This window comes from Dermochelys coriacea, chromosome 7 (genome assembly GCF_009764565.3).
Source record: "Dermochelys coriacea isolate rDerCor1 chromosome 7, rDerCor1.pri.v4, whole genome shotgun sequence".
Classification (NCBI taxonomy): Eukaryota; Metazoa; Chordata; order Testudines; family Dermochelyidae; genus Dermochelys; species Dermochelys coriacea.
In genome coordinates, this window is record NC_050074.1 from 86,499,775 (window position 1) to 86,517,988 (window position 18,214).

General features: G+C 43.8%; 1 protein-coding gene across 3 annotated transcripts in view; it reads left to right on the forward strand.

Moving 5' to 3' along the window:
- Positions 1 to 2,268: 2,268 nt before the first annotated feature.
- OIT3 (oncoprotein induced transcript 3) overlaps positions 2,269 to 18,214 on the forward strand; it is a 29,249-nt gene continuing 13,303 nt past the window's right edge. The window contains exons 1-5 of one of the 3 annotated variants that reach the window (XM_038411804.2): positions 2,269 to 2,507; positions 7,788 to 8,162; positions 10,366 to 10,476; positions 13,249 to 13,371; positions 15,570 to 15,692. In XM_038411804.2, coding sequence (XP_038267732.1) covers positions 7,919 to 8,162; positions 10,366 to 10,476; positions 13,249 to 13,371; positions 15,570 to 15,692 — 601 coding nt within the window. In that variant the 5' untranslated portion in view covers positions 2,269 to 2,507; positions 7,788 to 7,918. Of the gene's footprint in view, positions 2,508 to 2,793; positions 2,877 to 3,220; positions 3,620 to 7,787; positions 8,163 to 10,365; positions 10,477 to 13,248; positions 13,372 to 15,569; positions 15,693 to 18,214 lie in introns of those variants that run through there. The other 2 variants (XM_038411803.1, XM_038411801.2) reach the window with 2 other exon arrangements.

Below are 18,214 nucleotides of genomic sequence, written 5' to 3' on the forward strand. Positions count from 1 at the left end.
TGGGGCTATGTCTGTTCCCTTTTAGTGTTTGGAGTTGAATGAATGTGAGTGAGATGCCATTGTTTTCTCTGTGCTAATAGTCATCAGTCACTCGCATACAACCTCCATAGTGCTACTGTCAAAATTAATATATCTGCTACACAAAAAGAGCTGCAGAAGGCAATGAAATTATATGCAGAGAAATTATATAAATACACACTTGTAACACAAATAGGAATTTCAATTCAAACTTGTCATTTTTATTTACCCTTGAATTTAAGTATGAATCAGCTTCTGAATGAAAAAGGCAAACTCTAATAGTATTGACTTGCTGCAATAGTCTCCCTTCAATTTTAGTTTCTCTTCTGGGAATCAGAGTAGCAGCCGTGTTAATCTGTATTCGCAAAAAGAAAAGGAGTACTTGTGGCACCTTAGAGACTAACAAATTTATTTGAGCATAAGCTTTTGTGAGCTACAGCTCACTTCATCAGATGCATCCGAATATATCCGATGAACTGAGCTGTAGCTCACGAAAGCTTATGCTCAAATAAATTAGTCTCTAAGGTGCCACAAGTACTCCTTTTCTTTCTTCTGGGAATGAAAATGATCATCTGTGGAGTCTGCGCTCCCTGGCTTTAGATGGTGAATTTTAGTTTTTCTTCTTCTGTTGCAAGACCTTATGCATTATCTCACAACTCCTATTACAACCTGCACTAAAAGTTTTACCTTTTTTAGGGTAGGGTTGCCAGGTGTCTGGTTTTCGACTGGAAAGCCCAATCAAAAAAGGGGACCCTGGTAGCACTGGGCAGTGGCACAGCAGGGCTAAGGCAGGCTCCTTGCCTCCCATGGCTCTACACAGCTCCTGGAAGCAGCAGCATGTTCCCCGATCTGACTCCTATGCATAGGGGCACCCAGGGGGAGCCACATGCTACCCCTGCCCAAAGCGCCAGCTCTGCACCTCCCATTGGCCAGGGAACCACGGTCAATGGGAGCTGTGGGGGTGGCACCTGCAGATGGGGCAGCTTTCAGAGCCACCTGGCAGCACCTCTAAGTAGGAGCCAGAGGGGTGACATGCCGCTGCTTCCAAGAGTTGCTTGAGGTAAGCGCTGCCTGGAGCCTGCACCCCCTCCCATACCCCTGCCTCAGCCTTGATCTCCCTCCTGTCCTCTGAACCTCTCAATCCCAGCCCAGAGCACGCTCCTGCACCCAAAACACTTCATCTTAAGCCCCAGCTGGAGCCCTCACCCCCTCTTCCATCTCAACCCACTGCCTTAGCATAGAGCCCCCCTCCAACATCCTGGAGCCTGCACCCCCAGCAAGAGCCCTCATCTCCTCCCACACCTCAGGCCCCTGAGCCAGCTGGTGAAAAGGAGCGAGTAAGTGAGGGTGGGGAGGATGGAGTGAGCAGGGGCCAAGACCCTGGAAAAGGGGTGAGGCAGAGGCAGAGGCAGGGGCAGGGTAAGGGTGTTTGGTTTTGTTTGAATAGAAAGTTAGCAACCCTATTTTATGGGTCGGGGCTGTACCAGGTATTAATATAGCAACCTTCATCACAACAAATCTCAAAAGCCTTTACAAACTATATAGATATGGAAGTTGCTTCACTCCTGAAATACAGCCACTGCTGAGGTGGACGTGAGCAGCCAGGGAAGCAATATACAGTAATATATCACTGGTAAGGGCAATTTTTACCCAAAGAGAAAGAGGAAAAGGTTTTTTTTATACAACATGTATGGGTCTTGAATATCTATGCAGAGCACTGAGGCACTCTATACCAGTTTCCCCCTGAAATCTCCCTTCTCCAATAAACTCTGCTGAATTCAAATTATGTACTTCAGAAGGACAAACGGCAGAGTGACCCCTGCTGGGATTTAAACCTGTAGTTTCAGGGTGTCAAATTCATCCCTGTACCAGCTCAGAGCCTAGCACAGAGACTCTGGGGTGAGATATGTGCTCACCTAATCCTGGAGCTGGGGAAAACTATCTTTAAGAGGCTCTGGCATGAGCCAGTTGGAACCAGTTAGGACATAATGCGGAGGCTCCTGTTACACACCAGTGCTGGTCAGTTCAACCTGGGACTCTGAATGGGGTGGAGCTGTGCCAGACTCCCTGGCTCTGAGCATCCAGGGGGCACTGGGGCCCTCTGGGGCTGATGAAGGCCTGCTGCATTCCTGGGAGGGGAGCAGGCAGCTGCTGCAAAGCACATGGCACAAAGGGCCCACAGGTGTTTAAAATAGGCTACTTAGACTGCTAATCTGTCTCCTTCAGCAAGAGCTATAGCCTGGCCTGAGTGGCTGCTGGAGGATTTGGGCTGGTTCTGTGGGCCGGCGGCGGGACAGAGAGGGACCGAGAGACTCTGGGCGAGTCCGCTCAAGGGCCGAGGGTGCCTCCTGCATTTTGTGGGAGTCTGGGTCCCCATGGAGGAAGCCAGGGGGGAGCTGCACACCCGCTACCCTGGCCTGCCAGGCTATGGCTGGTAAAGGAATGAGAGATCATTCCCCTGTCTGCTCATTAAGTTGTCAGCTTCTCTGGTGAGTGTAGCAAGGAGCTGACTTTTGGGTGCTGTGTTGGAGGCTACCACATTTGTTTCTCACAAACTGCGGAACACATGGTCGTGACTTTCACAGACACTAACTTGGCTTCAACAACTGACTAACAGGTTTAAAAGGTGCATTGCAAAATAAAATGATTTTTGCTGGAGTACATTCAGTATAAAAAGAGGGTCAAGGTAGGTATATCCACTAATGACCTGTTGATAGTACCTTCAGGTAGTAAAGCGGTCTTCAGAGGGTTAATTGGATTCCCCCGCCCCTTTCCGGTTTAGTCAGTGGGTGTTTTCCCCCACTCTGTTTGCTATGTAGCTGAATGAAGCTGCATGTTCCCAGCCTGCAGTACTTACTGTAAGTAGCATGTTTCTTGTGCACTGAACAGACTCCATACAAAACTCATGACTCAGATGGTCAGGATATTTGCTCTCTAGTGGAAAGTGTCCATTGTAGGACACCTCTCTTCGCTTTGACTGATGTTCCCATTACAGCAATGCTCCATCCTGGGTAGTCTCTGCAGGAGAGGTTTAGTTTTCATCCTTCCTTCCACTGCCTCCTCCAGTTAAAACTTTCCAATTGTCTGTCATTAACTGGAGGGAGCGTAATGAGCACCATGAAGTCATATGACTTGTGGAAAGAGCTGAGATAACAGCTAGCACCAATCTGCCCTTCTCTTCCAGCCTTCCAGGATGTCCGGGTGTCTCCTCCATTAGAATTCCCCTTCAGATAAGATACTAGAGGTGTCACTGAAAGAAAACAATACGGGATGAGTTTAAAAACAAGATTGGTCAGTAAAGGCCAGCGCTGCTGTGTGCAGGTCAAGGCTGAAGTTGTGCCCAGCATCCCCTCAGCCTCTTCCTCTGATAAACCCTCCAATAGCACTAGCGCCACCACACTTCCCAGAGCTTGGGGTCAAAACACGCACACCATTAGGAGAGGCAGTCAGAGAGAAGGACAGTGAGGCCAGACGGAGTGGGAGCAGGCAGTTACAGGGAGTTTTTGCTCAGGTGCAACTTTTACTTGGTTGAGTGGGATGTTCCAGTACTTGTTTTTCTCCTTCTGTATCTATGTCCAGTTACAGCCAATATCTTCAGTGGGTGAGTAACCACAAGTGGCACTGCTTTTAGGAGTATCTATGTGCATGGTATTTTGGGTCTTAGGCTGGGAGGCCTTGTGCTCCTTTTGGATAAAAGAGTGGTAGATTCAGGAATCAGTATTAGAAATATCTTGAGGAGTTTTACAACCTCCTGTTCTACACAGAAAGTCCTTTCTGTCAGAGTGTTTGGACCCTGGCTAAACAGGCAACATCTCCATTTATTTATAGTTAAAAGCTGGGGAAATTTTAATATTCATTAATGGTGGAGACTCTCTTTTGACTAGGGTGGGCAGGTACTGTGCTAGTTCCTCACATGATCTAGCAATACAGCTCAGTTTGGAGAACTACAGCATCCCTGCTGTTCCATTACTACTACTTCTCAGAGCAGAAACTTCCACTTACCCAAAACATACAGGATTGACCTTTATCCAGAATGTCGGACTCATGAACGCTTATTAGATCATGAGCTATGTAATTATATATGTTAAAGTACATAAACAAACATTAGTCGTATCAGCAAGGTTAAAAATGGAAATGCTTAAATGAAAGTTAACGTTCTCCTAGCACTAAGTTGACCATGCTATTTCCAAGAGCACTCAGCAAAGCTAATGGAAGGGGTGTGTGAAGGGGTGGGGGATGGAAATGAAACATAAAAATATAGCAGTTTTGATTTTAAAAATTTGAATGACTTTCACATTTTTTGTCAACTTTTTTTTTTTAATTTCCCACCCACCCCCCAAAAAAGTTTTCCACTAGCTGCAGTGTCCGAAAGAACTGGCATTTAGAACAGTGCCTGCGGAGGCAGTAGCTGCAGAATCTTGCAGCTGTGTTTGTCTGCGAATAGCTGTATTAGTCTTCAGTGTTCTAAGGGCTCAGGAATATTTTAGTCACTATTGTCCCCTCCTGCCTGAAACTGCTTTCAGTCTGGGTGGGGGGGGGGTGTTCTTTTGCTTGAGCTGTTTCATCAGTCTGGAGTTCCCCCTTCTCTCTCTCTCCAATTCCTGCATTGTTCCATTCTCTAAATCTCACCTTTAAAACCTTTCTTATCTGTTTAGCTAATGACAAGCTCTCTGTGGCAAGTGTTTTCTTATCCCATCTGTGAAAGACACTATATAGAAGCTAATTGCATTGTATATATCTTCAGTGCTGCTAAGTTGGGAAGTGGACAGGGGATTCCTCACTTTGCCACCTTTTTGTTGCTAACACAGAGCTTTTAATCTTGGACAGTAACCCATCCGAAACCCAAAATAAGAAAGTCATTGAAACTAAAGCAAAAAAGAAAAGGAGGACTTGTGGCACCTTAGAGACTAACAAATTTATTTGAGCATAAGCTTTCATGAGCTACAGCTCACTTCATTGGATGCATTCCAGGAAGAGGATATCTGTCTGTATCTGTACGAGTTTTTTCAAGAAGTTGATAGATTTCCACTCCATATGGCTAAATTCGGTGCCTTGCATAATAACAGGTTTCAGAGTAGCAGCCGGGTTAGTCTGTATTCGCAAACAAGAAAAGGAGTACTTGTGGCACTTTAGAGACTAACAAATTTATTTGAGCATAAGCTTTCATAAGCTACAGCTCACTTCATCGGATGCATCACAAAAACTTATGCTCAAATAAATTTGTTAGTCTCTAAGGTGCCACAAGTACTCCTTTTCTTTTTTGCGAATACAGACTAACACGGCTGCTACTCTGAAACCTGAAACTAAAGCATTAAGGAGAAAGGCCAGGTAAGTGTGAAAGAGGCTATTTCAGTTGTATCTGTTCTGGATACAGGAATAGCCTAGTTCTTCCATGAAATTAGTTCATTCCGCTGTTAAGAGAAGACAGGATTGGGACATCTTAAATAGTGGGTTCAAGTCTGTCCTTGTTAGGGGGATAAATTAATCTCTTTGGGAATACTGTCTTTAAAAGGGTGGCATGACTGGGAAAGAGAAATGCATAGTGAGTCTCTTCAGAGATCTGAGATGCCTAATGATGGCTTCCCTCTGCAGTTCTTGTCAGGGCTAAGGAATACACATCATGTAGCAAGTTTTCTTTAAATCTGTTCTTCTGCTCATCACTTAAAAACAATGGTACCAAAACTTCTTTAAAAGTTTTCCTCCATGCTCCAAACCTGATCTCCTACAGCTCCCTCTCATAGCTTAGCAGCCCTCTAATGGCTTCTGCAGCTGGTTTTTTTTTTTCTTTTTTTTTTCTCTTTTACTGAACTCAAAGCCAAATGAGACACATCTGTGGTTGCAGATGGTGTAAGGATGTTTAGTGCGAGATTCCTTTAAGAGTCTTGGTGTATTATAGGAAGGTTCAAGATAGCATTCGGTGACAGAAACAGGTATTTACAGAGGATACAGTTAAATTAGACAATCTTTAAACCATTCCTCAAAGCACTTATAATTCCCATTTCAGAGCAAGTGAAGCAATGATAAAGACTGTACTATACAAAGACAGTATCTAGAACATTTTAATAAAAACAATAGTTAATTCTGAATGGCATCTTTCATATAAACTGCATCACACCATTCTTTAGAACTAAGTTAAATAATAAATAGCAGAGAGAGAAAGTACAGAATATATGAAAGAAGTATATTAAAGAGAGAGAGAGAGACTGTGTATTCTACTTGGATGGGATGTGCTTAATCAGAATGACTGGCTTTATTAGTCTAATGCTACTGAAGGTAATGAATTCTCCTTAGTCAGGACAATATTAGCATACTTTCTGCTTACAGGAGACAAATCCAGTCATGGTTAGTGGTAGTTAACCAGGTGTTAATATATTGCGAAAATCTAAGTTCCAATCTTTTAGTCTAGAAACAGACTAAATACAAGAAAGATGAAAATACACTGAATATTTTTGTTCATGTATTTTCAATGGTACGGTATTCTTCCATTTTAGTTATTTTGCACACACACACCTCCCATTGAAGTCAGTAGATGCTGGTTCCCAGCATGTCCCAATTCAGAGCACTGCACTCAGTAGGTTTTGAGGTGACATATGAAGAGAAGTGATAGGAAGGCTGTTTTAGATGGCAGCTGAAGGTGGTCAGACCAACCATAATGAATGTATTGAGTCAGAGGAGGGGGAGTTTTAAAGGGCAGAAGAAATAATGAGGACAAGTTTCTTGGGGTAGTCTGGGCAAGTCCACACTGGTCTTTAAATGCCAGGTACCTGATTTTTTCCACTGCCTCGCCCTTGTGTAGTAATTTACACTAAGCAAAGTGGGTGCAAAAACCGTAGCAAGTCAACATGGTAGCCCTTTGCACCGGTATACAGTACGAGGCTACACAAGGGGGTGGATGATGGAGAGCTAATCTAAAAACAGCAGTTTGAACTGCCTGAGGAGGGTTTACAGTTATATTGGATTCTAATGACTCTTGTGTAGGTTCTGGGCCAGATCCATAGCCAAGATAACAGGCAGATATTTTCCATTTGTAGAACTGTAACATGAATATGTTCACCACCTATCTATTGCTTGCATTCTAACAGCTACTTCTAGTGATGATTTCTGACTTCTATCCATAGAAAACTAGTACTTGACAAAAAGTGAACTGTGCTATTGTTGAATGCTTTTTATGGATTTTATAAATGCCTCAAAATCCACTTGGAACTCGATCCTCCTCCTTCTGAAGTCTGGGGGAGAATTAGAATTGACTCTAATGGGTCAGACACATATGCGGCCCCAGCTAATGGATGAATGCCAAAGAACTGATGCTATACAAGGCATTTCAATTTTACTTAAATAATGGTGTCTGATCCACTTGATGTTCCCTGCAAGCTTAGTCACCAGTCAGAACTTGAATTTGCGAAAATGTTTTCCACTAGTTCGCTTCGTTCTGCTATGCTCCAAGTATCCATTACATAGTAGTTATTCTGCAAGTCATTCTTACAGTCATATAACATTTTATGTGCTCGAATGCTCCTTTACATTGCTTGTTTTTACAGGAATTAATTAAGTTGCACTTTCAGAATACTTCATTCCTCTGAGTTTCTGGTAAATGGGACAATCACTTTACCAGCATCATTCTGTCTCCTCTGGGATCTCTGTCCATTAAGAAGATTCTGCTATATCAGGAATGGAAAAATAATTATTTTCTGGTTTCTACAGTTACCTGTCAGTAAACATGGTTTGATTATCACTGGGTTCTCCCTCTTCTCTCTTATCATATGACTCAGCTCTGGACCCTTGCTCTGCCTATATCAGCCTGAATGAGCCTTGGAGGAACACTGATCACCAGATAAATGGTTCCCATGACCAGCCTACATGCGATAGCCACATAGATGGGGAGTGGTACCGCTTCACTGGCATGGCTGGCGATGCCATGCCTACCTTCTGCATCCCAGAGAACCACTGCGGGACCCATGCTCCCATCTGGCTAAACGGCAGCCACCCTGGAGAGTTGGATGGCATTGTCCAAAGACAAGCCTGTGCGAGTTTCAGTGGGAACTGTTGCCTTTGGAACACCACGATTGATGTTAAGGCATGTCCCGGCGGGTATTATGTCTACCGCTTAACCAAGCCTAGTGTCTGCTTCCATGTGTACTGTGGGCGTAAGTAACCACAAGAGTCCTTTCTTTTTTTTGACAATCTCTTTATTCTTCTCTGAGTGACAACTGTGTTGGGGGTTTCCCCTCTCTGGTAATTAGTTCCTGACTCCCACCCCTTGCCTTGGGGTGGGGAATCCTCCTACTTACAATGCGGAGGCAGGAATGCATCCAGAAATCACTCCAACACCTTTATCAGCAAACAAACAGTCCAAGTGCCCCTCCAACATTAGCCTCTTAATCGTAGTGCCACAGTGTGGTGCCATCCCGCAGTGGCCACGCAAGACAGGCTGCTCCCTGAGTCTTTTCCCAAGCCCTGAGCTCAGACTCTGGGCAGGAAATCCTATGGCCTGTGTTATACAAAATGTGATTGATTAGATCACAGTGGTCCCTTCTGGTCTATAGACTAGATGATCATAGTGGTCTGTTCTGGCCTCAGAATCTGTCAATGGCATTTCCATCCTCTAGCAGGAGGAGAGCTGGCAGCAGAAAGCGGGGGTAGGGCTTCCTGCCAGCTCTCAAGTAAGGGAGGGTTCTGGGGCCAGAGGGCTGGGTCTTTCACACTGTTGATATGTGAAGTGAGGACTCCACAATGACAGTGCTGCAAAACAGTTGAAAAGTGGGGGAGTTCCCTTGTGCCTAGAAATTAGATATCCTAAAGAACATAAAAGAGTAAGGAAAGCCCAGGCTATGAAAACAGCATCAGCCCAGCTCCTATGACTAGGGTCCTACCAAATTAACGCCATGAAAAACATGTCATGGACCGTGAAATCTGATCTCCACCATGTATTCTAGCCTTTTGAATATTTTTACCCAATACTATACAGATTTCACAGGGGAGACCAGAGTTTCTCAAACTGGGGGTCCCAACCCAAAAGAAGTTTGCAGGGTGCATTTGCTTGAATTGCAAGGTTATTGTATGAGGGATGGGGTATTGCCACCCTTACTTCTGAGCTACCTTCAGAGCTGGCTGGAAAGTGGCGGCTGCTGGCCAGGCACACAGCTCTGAAGGCAACACCGTCAGCAGCAGCGCAGAAGTCAGGGTGGCAATGGGAAGCCGGAGAGTGGTGGATGCTGTCCAAGGGCACAGCTCTGAAGGCAGCAGCACAGAAGTAAGGGTAGCAATACCATACCATGCCACCCTTACATCTGTGCTGCTGCTGGCAGTGGTGCTGCCTTCAGAGCTGGGCTCCCGGCCAACAGCTGTCACTCTCTGGCCGCCCAGCTCTGAAGGCAGTGCTGTCACCAGCAGCAGCACAGAAGTAAGGGTGGCAATACCATGATACCCCTACAATAACTTTGCGACACTCACCCGCCACTACCCCATTTTGGATCAGGACCCCTGCAGTTACAACACCATGAAATTTCAGATTTAAATATCTGAAATCATGAAATTTATTATTTTTAAAATCCTCTGACCATGAAATTGATCAAAATGGACCATGAATTTGGTAGGGCTCTACCTATGACTTTTGCAGAACTAGGCTGAGGCTGAATTGACAACAGAATCCAGAAACCTCCATGATTTGGGGTGAGTTCCAGATTCTATGGGACAATTTCAACTACTTAATTTATAACTTTAAAAAGTCTGTGTTTTCTCCATGTAATCAAACCCATAAACCTACTAGTTCTTCAGTCATCCACAAAGTCTTCCAGGAAAAACGGGGAGATATGGTACCTGAATTTTTCATATAAATACATAAATAAAAAGCAGGAAAAGATCCTTTGGCTTAGAAGATGTCTCTATGTCTGTGAGAGAAGATGACTGGTTTATTTTCTTCTTGCACAAAAGCTTGTCAGACTGATGCAGCATAAACTTGTTTATATTAGAAAAGTTGCAACTGTTTCACTAAATCAGTTTTAAATCTGTCTAGTTAAACTAGTGCCAACCTCTAATGTAGACATACTTAAAATGGTTTAACCCTCACTTAAATCGGTTTAGATTGTGTCTGTAAATGACCAAAACTAGATTTGAATGGGTAAATTAAGATAGTCCAAATTAAATGAGTTTTAAACCAGTTTAAATGTCTCCTACATTAGAAGTTTAAACAGATCAATTCAAAATTGATTTAATTAGACCAGTGCTTTTCTAGGCCGGGCTTGTAATTTATCAATTTAGCTGAGAACATGAAACTCATAGCACTAATGGTAGAACTAGTTGTCTAGATTCTCAGTATTCTAGATGAACAGTGCTCTTGTCATTCTGCAGATTTCTATGATATCTGTGATGTGGTGGATTGCCATGGCTCCTGCTTGGATACTGGAGACTGCATGTGTTCCTTGGGGACGACACTGGGACCTGATGGACAGACCTGTCTTGGTAAGGGCAGGAACAGAGGGGCATAGGAAATGTGAGGAGAAACCATCTGGAGAAAGGGACTAAAGTTATTGACGTTTCCTTTCTGTTCCTTTAGTTACTCATCTCCCAGTTAATTGCTTAAAAAAAAAAGCTGGGAGGGGGAGAGACAGATATGTTTGGGACTAATTTTACCCCTTGTTGCTTGTAACAAGTCTACATTGTTTGCAGGTCAATGATCTCACCTTTGGAGTTTTCCACCATTAACTCAGCACCTGAATGACCATTATCCTGGTGTCCCTGAGGCCATGAAGTTTCTGAGGGTGAATTTGTGTTCTGTGTGGATCAGCAGTTGGTTTAATGAAGAGCTAATCAGAGGGCAGCAGCTTTGCTGTCAGTGATGATTTGCTTTGGAAGGTCACTGCTCATTCATATTCAACAATAGGCTCAGTGTCTGTCATGAGAGGCTTTTCCTTCATGGCTCTGTGGAATTCCTCACTCCTCCAAACAGTTGTATTCACTGTCACAGTGCTAAATGCTAAGATTGGTGATGCTGACGATCTTACTGTCCTTGCAGGGTCCTATCCAGGGCTTGGGACCCAGTATCTTCAAATCACCTGTTGGATTTTTAGATTTCTGTCTCTGCAAATGTAGCTTGGAGGCAGAGAGACTATGCTTGATAATCTGTGACCAATAGGTAAGAGTTCCCAGATTTAGGTGGCATGGGGCTGGTACTTTTTCAGTGGAGGGCCCTCGCTCAGGAACTTTTTTCCTCTTCTGGCCCACCAGAACCTGAGTCTATTGGCCTTCAGGACTAGTGGTGAGATCTGTCTCCGCTCCCGGGCTTTTTCATTATGGTCTGATTATAGTGGAGAAGGGATTAGGCATAATGATGGACTGACAGCCCTGCAGACTGATTCCCTTTATATGTCTACAGAGCAGCAGCGCAAATTTCCTCACATAGCCTCACCAATACGCTTTCAATCCACAGCTGTGGGAGATCAGCTCTATAGAGGAGAGAACTGCAGGTTTCTTTGCTGACACTGATAATTGTCAGAGTGGGTTTTGCATTGTAAATATCTGTTCACTACTGGACTGAGGCCATCAGGCCATTTCACTGCAGTCACTGAATAGTCAGAAGATGGTAATAACTTCATCCCTGCTGACATGGGCTGGAGTTCACCAGTGACCTCAAAGTGAAAGTCTGTGTACCCCATTACTAATCTCATGATCCATTGAGGTCTGGAAGTAAACAGCAGCATCTGGGAATTCTGGCTTGCGCTGAACTAGACTGACTTATGCAATATACTACAGATGTTATATATGTTGAATCCCAGTTCTGAACTGCTTATCCTGCAGTTCTTTTCAGTTTTCTTAAATTAAATACATTCACCTGCAAACCAAATTATGAGTTTGAGTTAGGTTGGTTTATGGCAGGAAGCCTAAATCCTATCCTAGTGGGTTAATAATACTATTTACACACTTACTTTTCACCTCTTGGAGACCTTGAGTCAATCCCAGATTGTCATAGCTGAAACTACAATCCGTCAACCTCGTTCCCGAAGTGACACTTGTCTTCATAAAATCCCCTTTGTTGATCGTCTCTGCTTTGATAAGCAGAACTAGAGTACCAGTGAGACAGTATTAAAGTCTGTGGGCAGAATTTTGTGGAATTACAAGACTAGATTTAAAGGGTCTCTGGCTGAATAATGTTGAAAGGGTACAGCCTTTAGTAGAGCCATTAAAAGAACTCAGCACAGCCTATTCCTGCTTTAGGTCTCTTTCTAGCCACCCCAATCATCCCTCATTTTCATAAACACTAAATTTCAACCCAAAGCATTAAAAAGAAAGAAAGAAAGAAATTGGTCAACATGCCTTATCTCTATGAAAAGCAGTATCTCTGTGTCTCCTAAATTCACTCAACGTTTTCCTTAAAGGGTAAAGGATGGGTTGCAGCTTATGCCTTAAGCTAAGGACATCAAGCTTGTGTCACTTGTGGAAGTAGATTATGTCACCAGCTACAAACTGATTGTGTAGGGCATGTGAGGACTAGTATTACCTAAAAGAACTCATCTCTGTACTGTCTTTTAAAACTACATTTTTCTTATTTTTAGCTTCTGTCAGCTAATAAATAATAACTAGCAACCTGTGTAGAGAAAATCCAAGCTTGGCTGATTGATAACCTTGTCATTTTACCTCGACTTAGAAAAATTGTCACTCTTGTGGCCTGCTGCCAGCAATCACTCCCCTCGCCGCCCCTTTCCCGCCCCCTTTAATGTGTTCATTGCATGCAGGCAAAGAGTAAATCAAGTTTAAAGAACCAGGATTCCCTATAAAGAGTGAGCCTTTTAGCTCAAAAGGGAAAAGAATCTACAGGCTTCAGGAATAGCTGTAAAATGGGAAAAATTAGGAGGAATTCCTGGCGCTCAGCCAAGGGATTCAAAGGCAACCTTTACCTTTTCCATGCCCTCTCAAATAATTAACACATACACGCTGGGGAAGTTGCATACTGTCATCCTCCCCATGAAATAGTTTGTGTGCATGTCACTGTTTGTGACCTGTTTTTCCTTTATATTCAGCCTTGTTCCTCAGGCAGACTCAGAGTAGCTGAGGTGTTCACTGCAGTCAGTGGCTATGACCCCGTTATGTGATAAGAGTATTGATTCCTAGATCTAGCTCGTGTGAGTTGGCCAGAAAATAAAGTCCAGTTTCTTACCAGCAGCCATGTGCTTCAGACCCATTTTACAGGCTGTGTGTTGCAAAATTGTGTATTATTACAGTATTTGCTTCCTGCAGATGAGAATGAATGTGAACAGGATAATGGAGGTTGCAGTGAGTTTTGTGTGAATCTGAAGAACTCCTATCGCTGCGAATGTGGAATAGGGCGCACACTGGAAAAGGATGGTAAAACCTGTGAAGGTGAGTTAAAAGGCAAAAGGATAAAGGTACCAGCATGGAATTACAGCTCTGAATAGCACCTTCTATGTCATACTTCCATAAAGTTACATCAATCATTACATTATTTTCCTGCATAAATATTATCCCACAGTACTCGGTCAGTCATGGCATTTTTCAGCTGGTGTGAAATTCACTTGTGTTACTGTTGTACTTGCCAGTAATTTTACTCCTGAAGCAATTAGAAGAGAGTGATGAAGAGGCTCCTTCGCACTCTTCCAGTATTGTTTCCAATAAAAACATACATTTGTAAACAAGATTTTTATTTGTTGCTAGCAGACATAAGAGGCTTTTATCTTCATAAAGAGAAAAAAGGAAGGATGGAGATAACCTTGAAACACGACTTAAGTGCAAATCATGTAGTGACGAGACCTTACCAGCACAGCTGTCAGCTGCTCTGTGCATGACCCCTCTCACCATCACCCCATATAGTGATGAAGGAATGGAAACAAAATGATGAGGCATGGAACAGGGCAATAGGGACCCATGTGTAGGGCATAAGCCGGATTTTATATTGCCATAATCTGGCAAAAGATGATCTAGGGATGGAATTGGTGGGTGGGAAAATATCAGTTAGTCCCAGTTATGGTTGAGAGTTGTAGGGGTTTTTTTTTGTTTATTTGGTTGGTTTTTTACTCTGCTGAAGCTCCCCCTACAATCCTAAACTTTACTCACAGTTCTAGAGAGTAGCTATACATGTGCTGAAACAATTAGCAGAGAAATAGATAGATACTAAATATGTTGTCATTGTGATTCAGAATTAACACCCTATTGAGATGTATAAGGAATAGTTCAAATCTCTCTTAGAGGTCCTGGCTAATTTGTGCCCTCAGTTCACCCATTAAACTGCCTTAAAATCAGTGGGGTTGTAGAGCTGTAAGATGAGGTAAGCCCTCATCAGGAACATTTTTCGTTTGCAAACACACATGTTCTAAATTATTTTTGTGTGAATGCTTTAGTTCTATAGACCCAACAAACAAATACTAGTAAAATGCACTACTTAGTATAGGTTCAGTAGGACCCTTCTTTCCTAAAAGCTAAAAAAAATCCAATACAGTGCAAGTTTTACACCTTTTAAAATGTAATTGGACCACATTTGTAGTCAGCAAACAAGGGAAAATTTCACAAACTTTTACTAGTGCCCTGTTAAACTCAGAGAGTAATAGCAAACATGTGAAATCTGACAAACTGGAGTGACTGCTAGCATTGCAAATGCTTTTTCAATTTGGTTTCCACAAAATTTTCTTGAAGTAAATCTCACCCAATTATTACCCCCAAAGCTCTAATCTAGTCAAAATGCTCTTCATACAGCCAGAAATATACTCAGTAAGATGCATAACAGACATTTAGTGTTTCTTTCTCTAGGATAAGTATAAAATTAAAGAATTTAAAGTGAGTTTAAGGTTGATTAAGGAAATATATATGTGTTGTAAAGAAAGGCCCTGACTAGCAAGTAGAGGGGAAGGCCTTGAAAATAGTAAGTGGTAAGGCCAGAAGGAATAAAGAAGGGGAGGATGTCTGGTTCAAAGAATAACTAATAAGATAAGGGGAAGTTTCTAAAAAGAAGCCCTCTAACCAGTAGGGGTGACTGCAGATGGTTTTAAATCAAAGAGAATCTGTCTTAAAATGAGCTAACACAGCCCTTCCCCAGCCCACACACTAGTTGTCAAGCCTGTGTGAACCCAGGTACAATGGGAAAACAGTTGGACATCAAAAAGGAGGGGAGGAATGGCCTTGGGAAGAAAGGAGATCGTAAATCTTATCCGGATTAAAACTGTACATAAGGGTGAATTGTCGCAAACTGTTTTTTAGCTGAAGTCAGTAATTGGCAATGACATCCTTTTTTGTCAAAGGGTATAAAAAGTCAGTTCTTAACAGATTCATTGCTCATACCTGCCTGACCATGTTGGAGCCGACCAACATGGGTCTGAGCACCTTTGGGTTTGGCTCATTTATAAGTATCTTGATCAAATGCTTATAAATGTTTTGTTACTGTTTGGATGTAGTAAATAGCTTCTTATTTAGGCTTTTTTAAGGCATGTTTAGAGTAACTGCATAAGACTTTGGATTTAAGAAAGGAATTTATGGTTAAATTGGTGTTTAGTGATTTCCAGTGTTAATATTTCAAACATTATTAATCATTCCAATACTTTCTCTCTTAGAAATTGAAGGTTGCCACAATAACAATGGAGGCTGCAGCCACACCTGTATTGCAGTGGAGGACACATACCAGTGTGAGTGCCCAAGGGGGCTTGTTCTGTCAGAGGACAACCACAGCTGCCAAGGTAGGCGCAATAAAAAATCACTTGCTAGAGAGCCAGTACTGTGTGGCCAGCCCAGGGCAATGTAGGTAAAGTAGGGAAGCACCCTTAGATCTTTAATCCATTGGAGCTAAAGTGCATCTTGAAGGGGACACTCCTAGGCTTTTGCTCATAATGCCTCTGCTCACCCACCCTCGCCAGCTGGGGAACATGTTGTGTAGTCAAGTATCTAGCATGAAAGTAGGTTGGGGGTTTAACAGGGTAAATGGTGCCTCTTCTGGGATTACTATTTTACAATGGTGCCAATTAGTGTCAGATGTCAAGGGCATTTTGAGAAGGAATTCAGCATTTTAAAGAACAAGCAGCCTTACTTTATTAAATTCAATCAAACGTATGGTCCCATACGTAGTTTATGGAGTAAAGCAGGTATTTAACAGAACCTTTTTATAACTGCAGAAATAAAAGCTTTTATTGCATCTAATCAAGTTTATGGTGATGTAATGAACTGTGGAAGACTTGCACAGAAACCTGAAGCAGTTTGTCTGTATCATATCAATAGTTCTACATGTAGCAATCCCTTTCAGCGTAATTCATGGTATTGTATCATCTGCAATTTTTTGAAAAGAGAGTCGAGCCAAAGAAATGTTTATATTTTTTAAAGTTTAAATTTTCCCCTCCCATTTATTGTATTCCTGCTACAGTTTGAAACTGAAATGCTTTTTTCCTCCTGGACGTACACAAACCCTATGTACAACTAGGGACATTGTGAATCAGCTATTATTATAATTTATCATTTATTTGTATTGTGGTAGCCCCTAGGAGACCCAGTCATGGACCCCATTGCACTAGATGCTGTACAAAAAAATGGCTCTTGCCCCCAAAGACAGACAGACACAGGGAGCACAAAGAAACTGTGAGACAATATTGATCAGCATGATGGGCAGAAGTCCTGGGCTAAGTTCCTTGTAAGCCGAGCGGCCACACAGCAGCCTATTTAGCGCTACGCAGGTGCTCGGGGAACCCGCCCGGGGACCTGCTGTGGCTGGGGGAGGGGCGCTCCTCCACCAGCTGCAACCTATCCCTGCCCCCAAATGGCCAGGAGAGGCAGGTGCAGGTCAGGGCTGGGTTCAAGCCAAGGGAGGGACACCCCGGCAGGTCCAGGCCCTGGCAGAGTTGGGGTTGCTCCGCTCCGGCTGTGGCAGGTACAGGCCGCTCCTCCCCCAGCCCCAACCTAGCCCAGCACACAACTGGCCAGGAGAGGGGCAGCCCGTACCTGCCATGGCCGGAGCGCCCCTCTCCCAACTCCAACTCTGCCATGGCCCAGACCTGCTGAGGCCGGGGCGCCCCTCCCCTGGCCCCAATTCTGGTGGGGATCCCCTCTTCTAGCCCCAATTCTGTCATGGCCTGGACCTGCCGGAACGCCCCTCCCCTGGCCTGGACCTGACAGGGCCAGGGGAGGAGCGACTATCCTGCTGCCCCAGCCCCGGAGCTGCCTCTCCCCACCCCAGCCCAGGCAGGGCTGTGGGGAGAGAGAGCTGGGGGAGTCCTCTCTCCCCACCATAGCCCCGAAGCATCCTTCTGCACCCCAAACATCCCTGCCCCCACCCCAGAGCCTGCGCCCTCAGTCCCCGAACCCAACCCTCTGCCCCACCCCAGAGCCTGCACCCCAACCCTCTGCCCCAGCCTTGAGCCCTGTCATAACCATACAGCTAAGGGTAGCCTAGAATTCATCCTTACCTGTAAGGGGTTAAGAAGCTCAAATAACCTGGTTGGCACCTGTCCAAAAGGACCAATGGGGAAAGAAGATACTTTCAAATCTTAGGCAGGGGGAAGGCTTTGTTTTTGTGTGTTCTCTTGGGAAGCAAAGATGCATCAGGTCAGAAAACTCCTTCTCCTATAAACCATCCTAAAAGTCTGTCATATTACAAAAGTTGTAAGTAAAAGCCAGGCAAGGCGTGTTAGATTATCTTTTGTTTTGCTTGTGAATTTTTCCTTTGCTGGAGGGAGTTTTATTCCTGTTTTTTATAACTTTGAAACTAAGCCTAGAGGGAGTTCTGCTGTGTTTTTGAATCTTTTATTACCCTGTAAAGTTATTTTCCATCCTGATTTACAGAGGTGATTTTTACCTTTTTTTAAAAAAAAATACTTCTTTTAAGAACATGACTGATTTCTCTATTGTCCTAAGACCCAGGGGTTTAGTCTGTGATCATTTTGTAACCAATTGGTTAGGATATTATTCTCAAGCCTCCCCAGGAAAGGGGGTGTAAGGACTTGGGGGGGATATTTTGGGGGAATAGGAACTCCAAGTGGTCCTTTCCCTGATTCTTTTTTAAATCACTTGGTGGCGGCAGCATACCCCCAAGGCACAAATTCTTTGTCCTTGGAGGAAGTTTTAACCTAAACTGGTAGAAATAAGCTTTCATGCGGGTCCCCACATCTGTACCCTGGAGTTCAGAGTGGGGGGGAACCCTGACATGGTGTCAGCAGTGGGCCCTGGTCCCCGGCCCCATCTCAGAGCCCACGCCCCCAGCCAGAGCCCTCACACC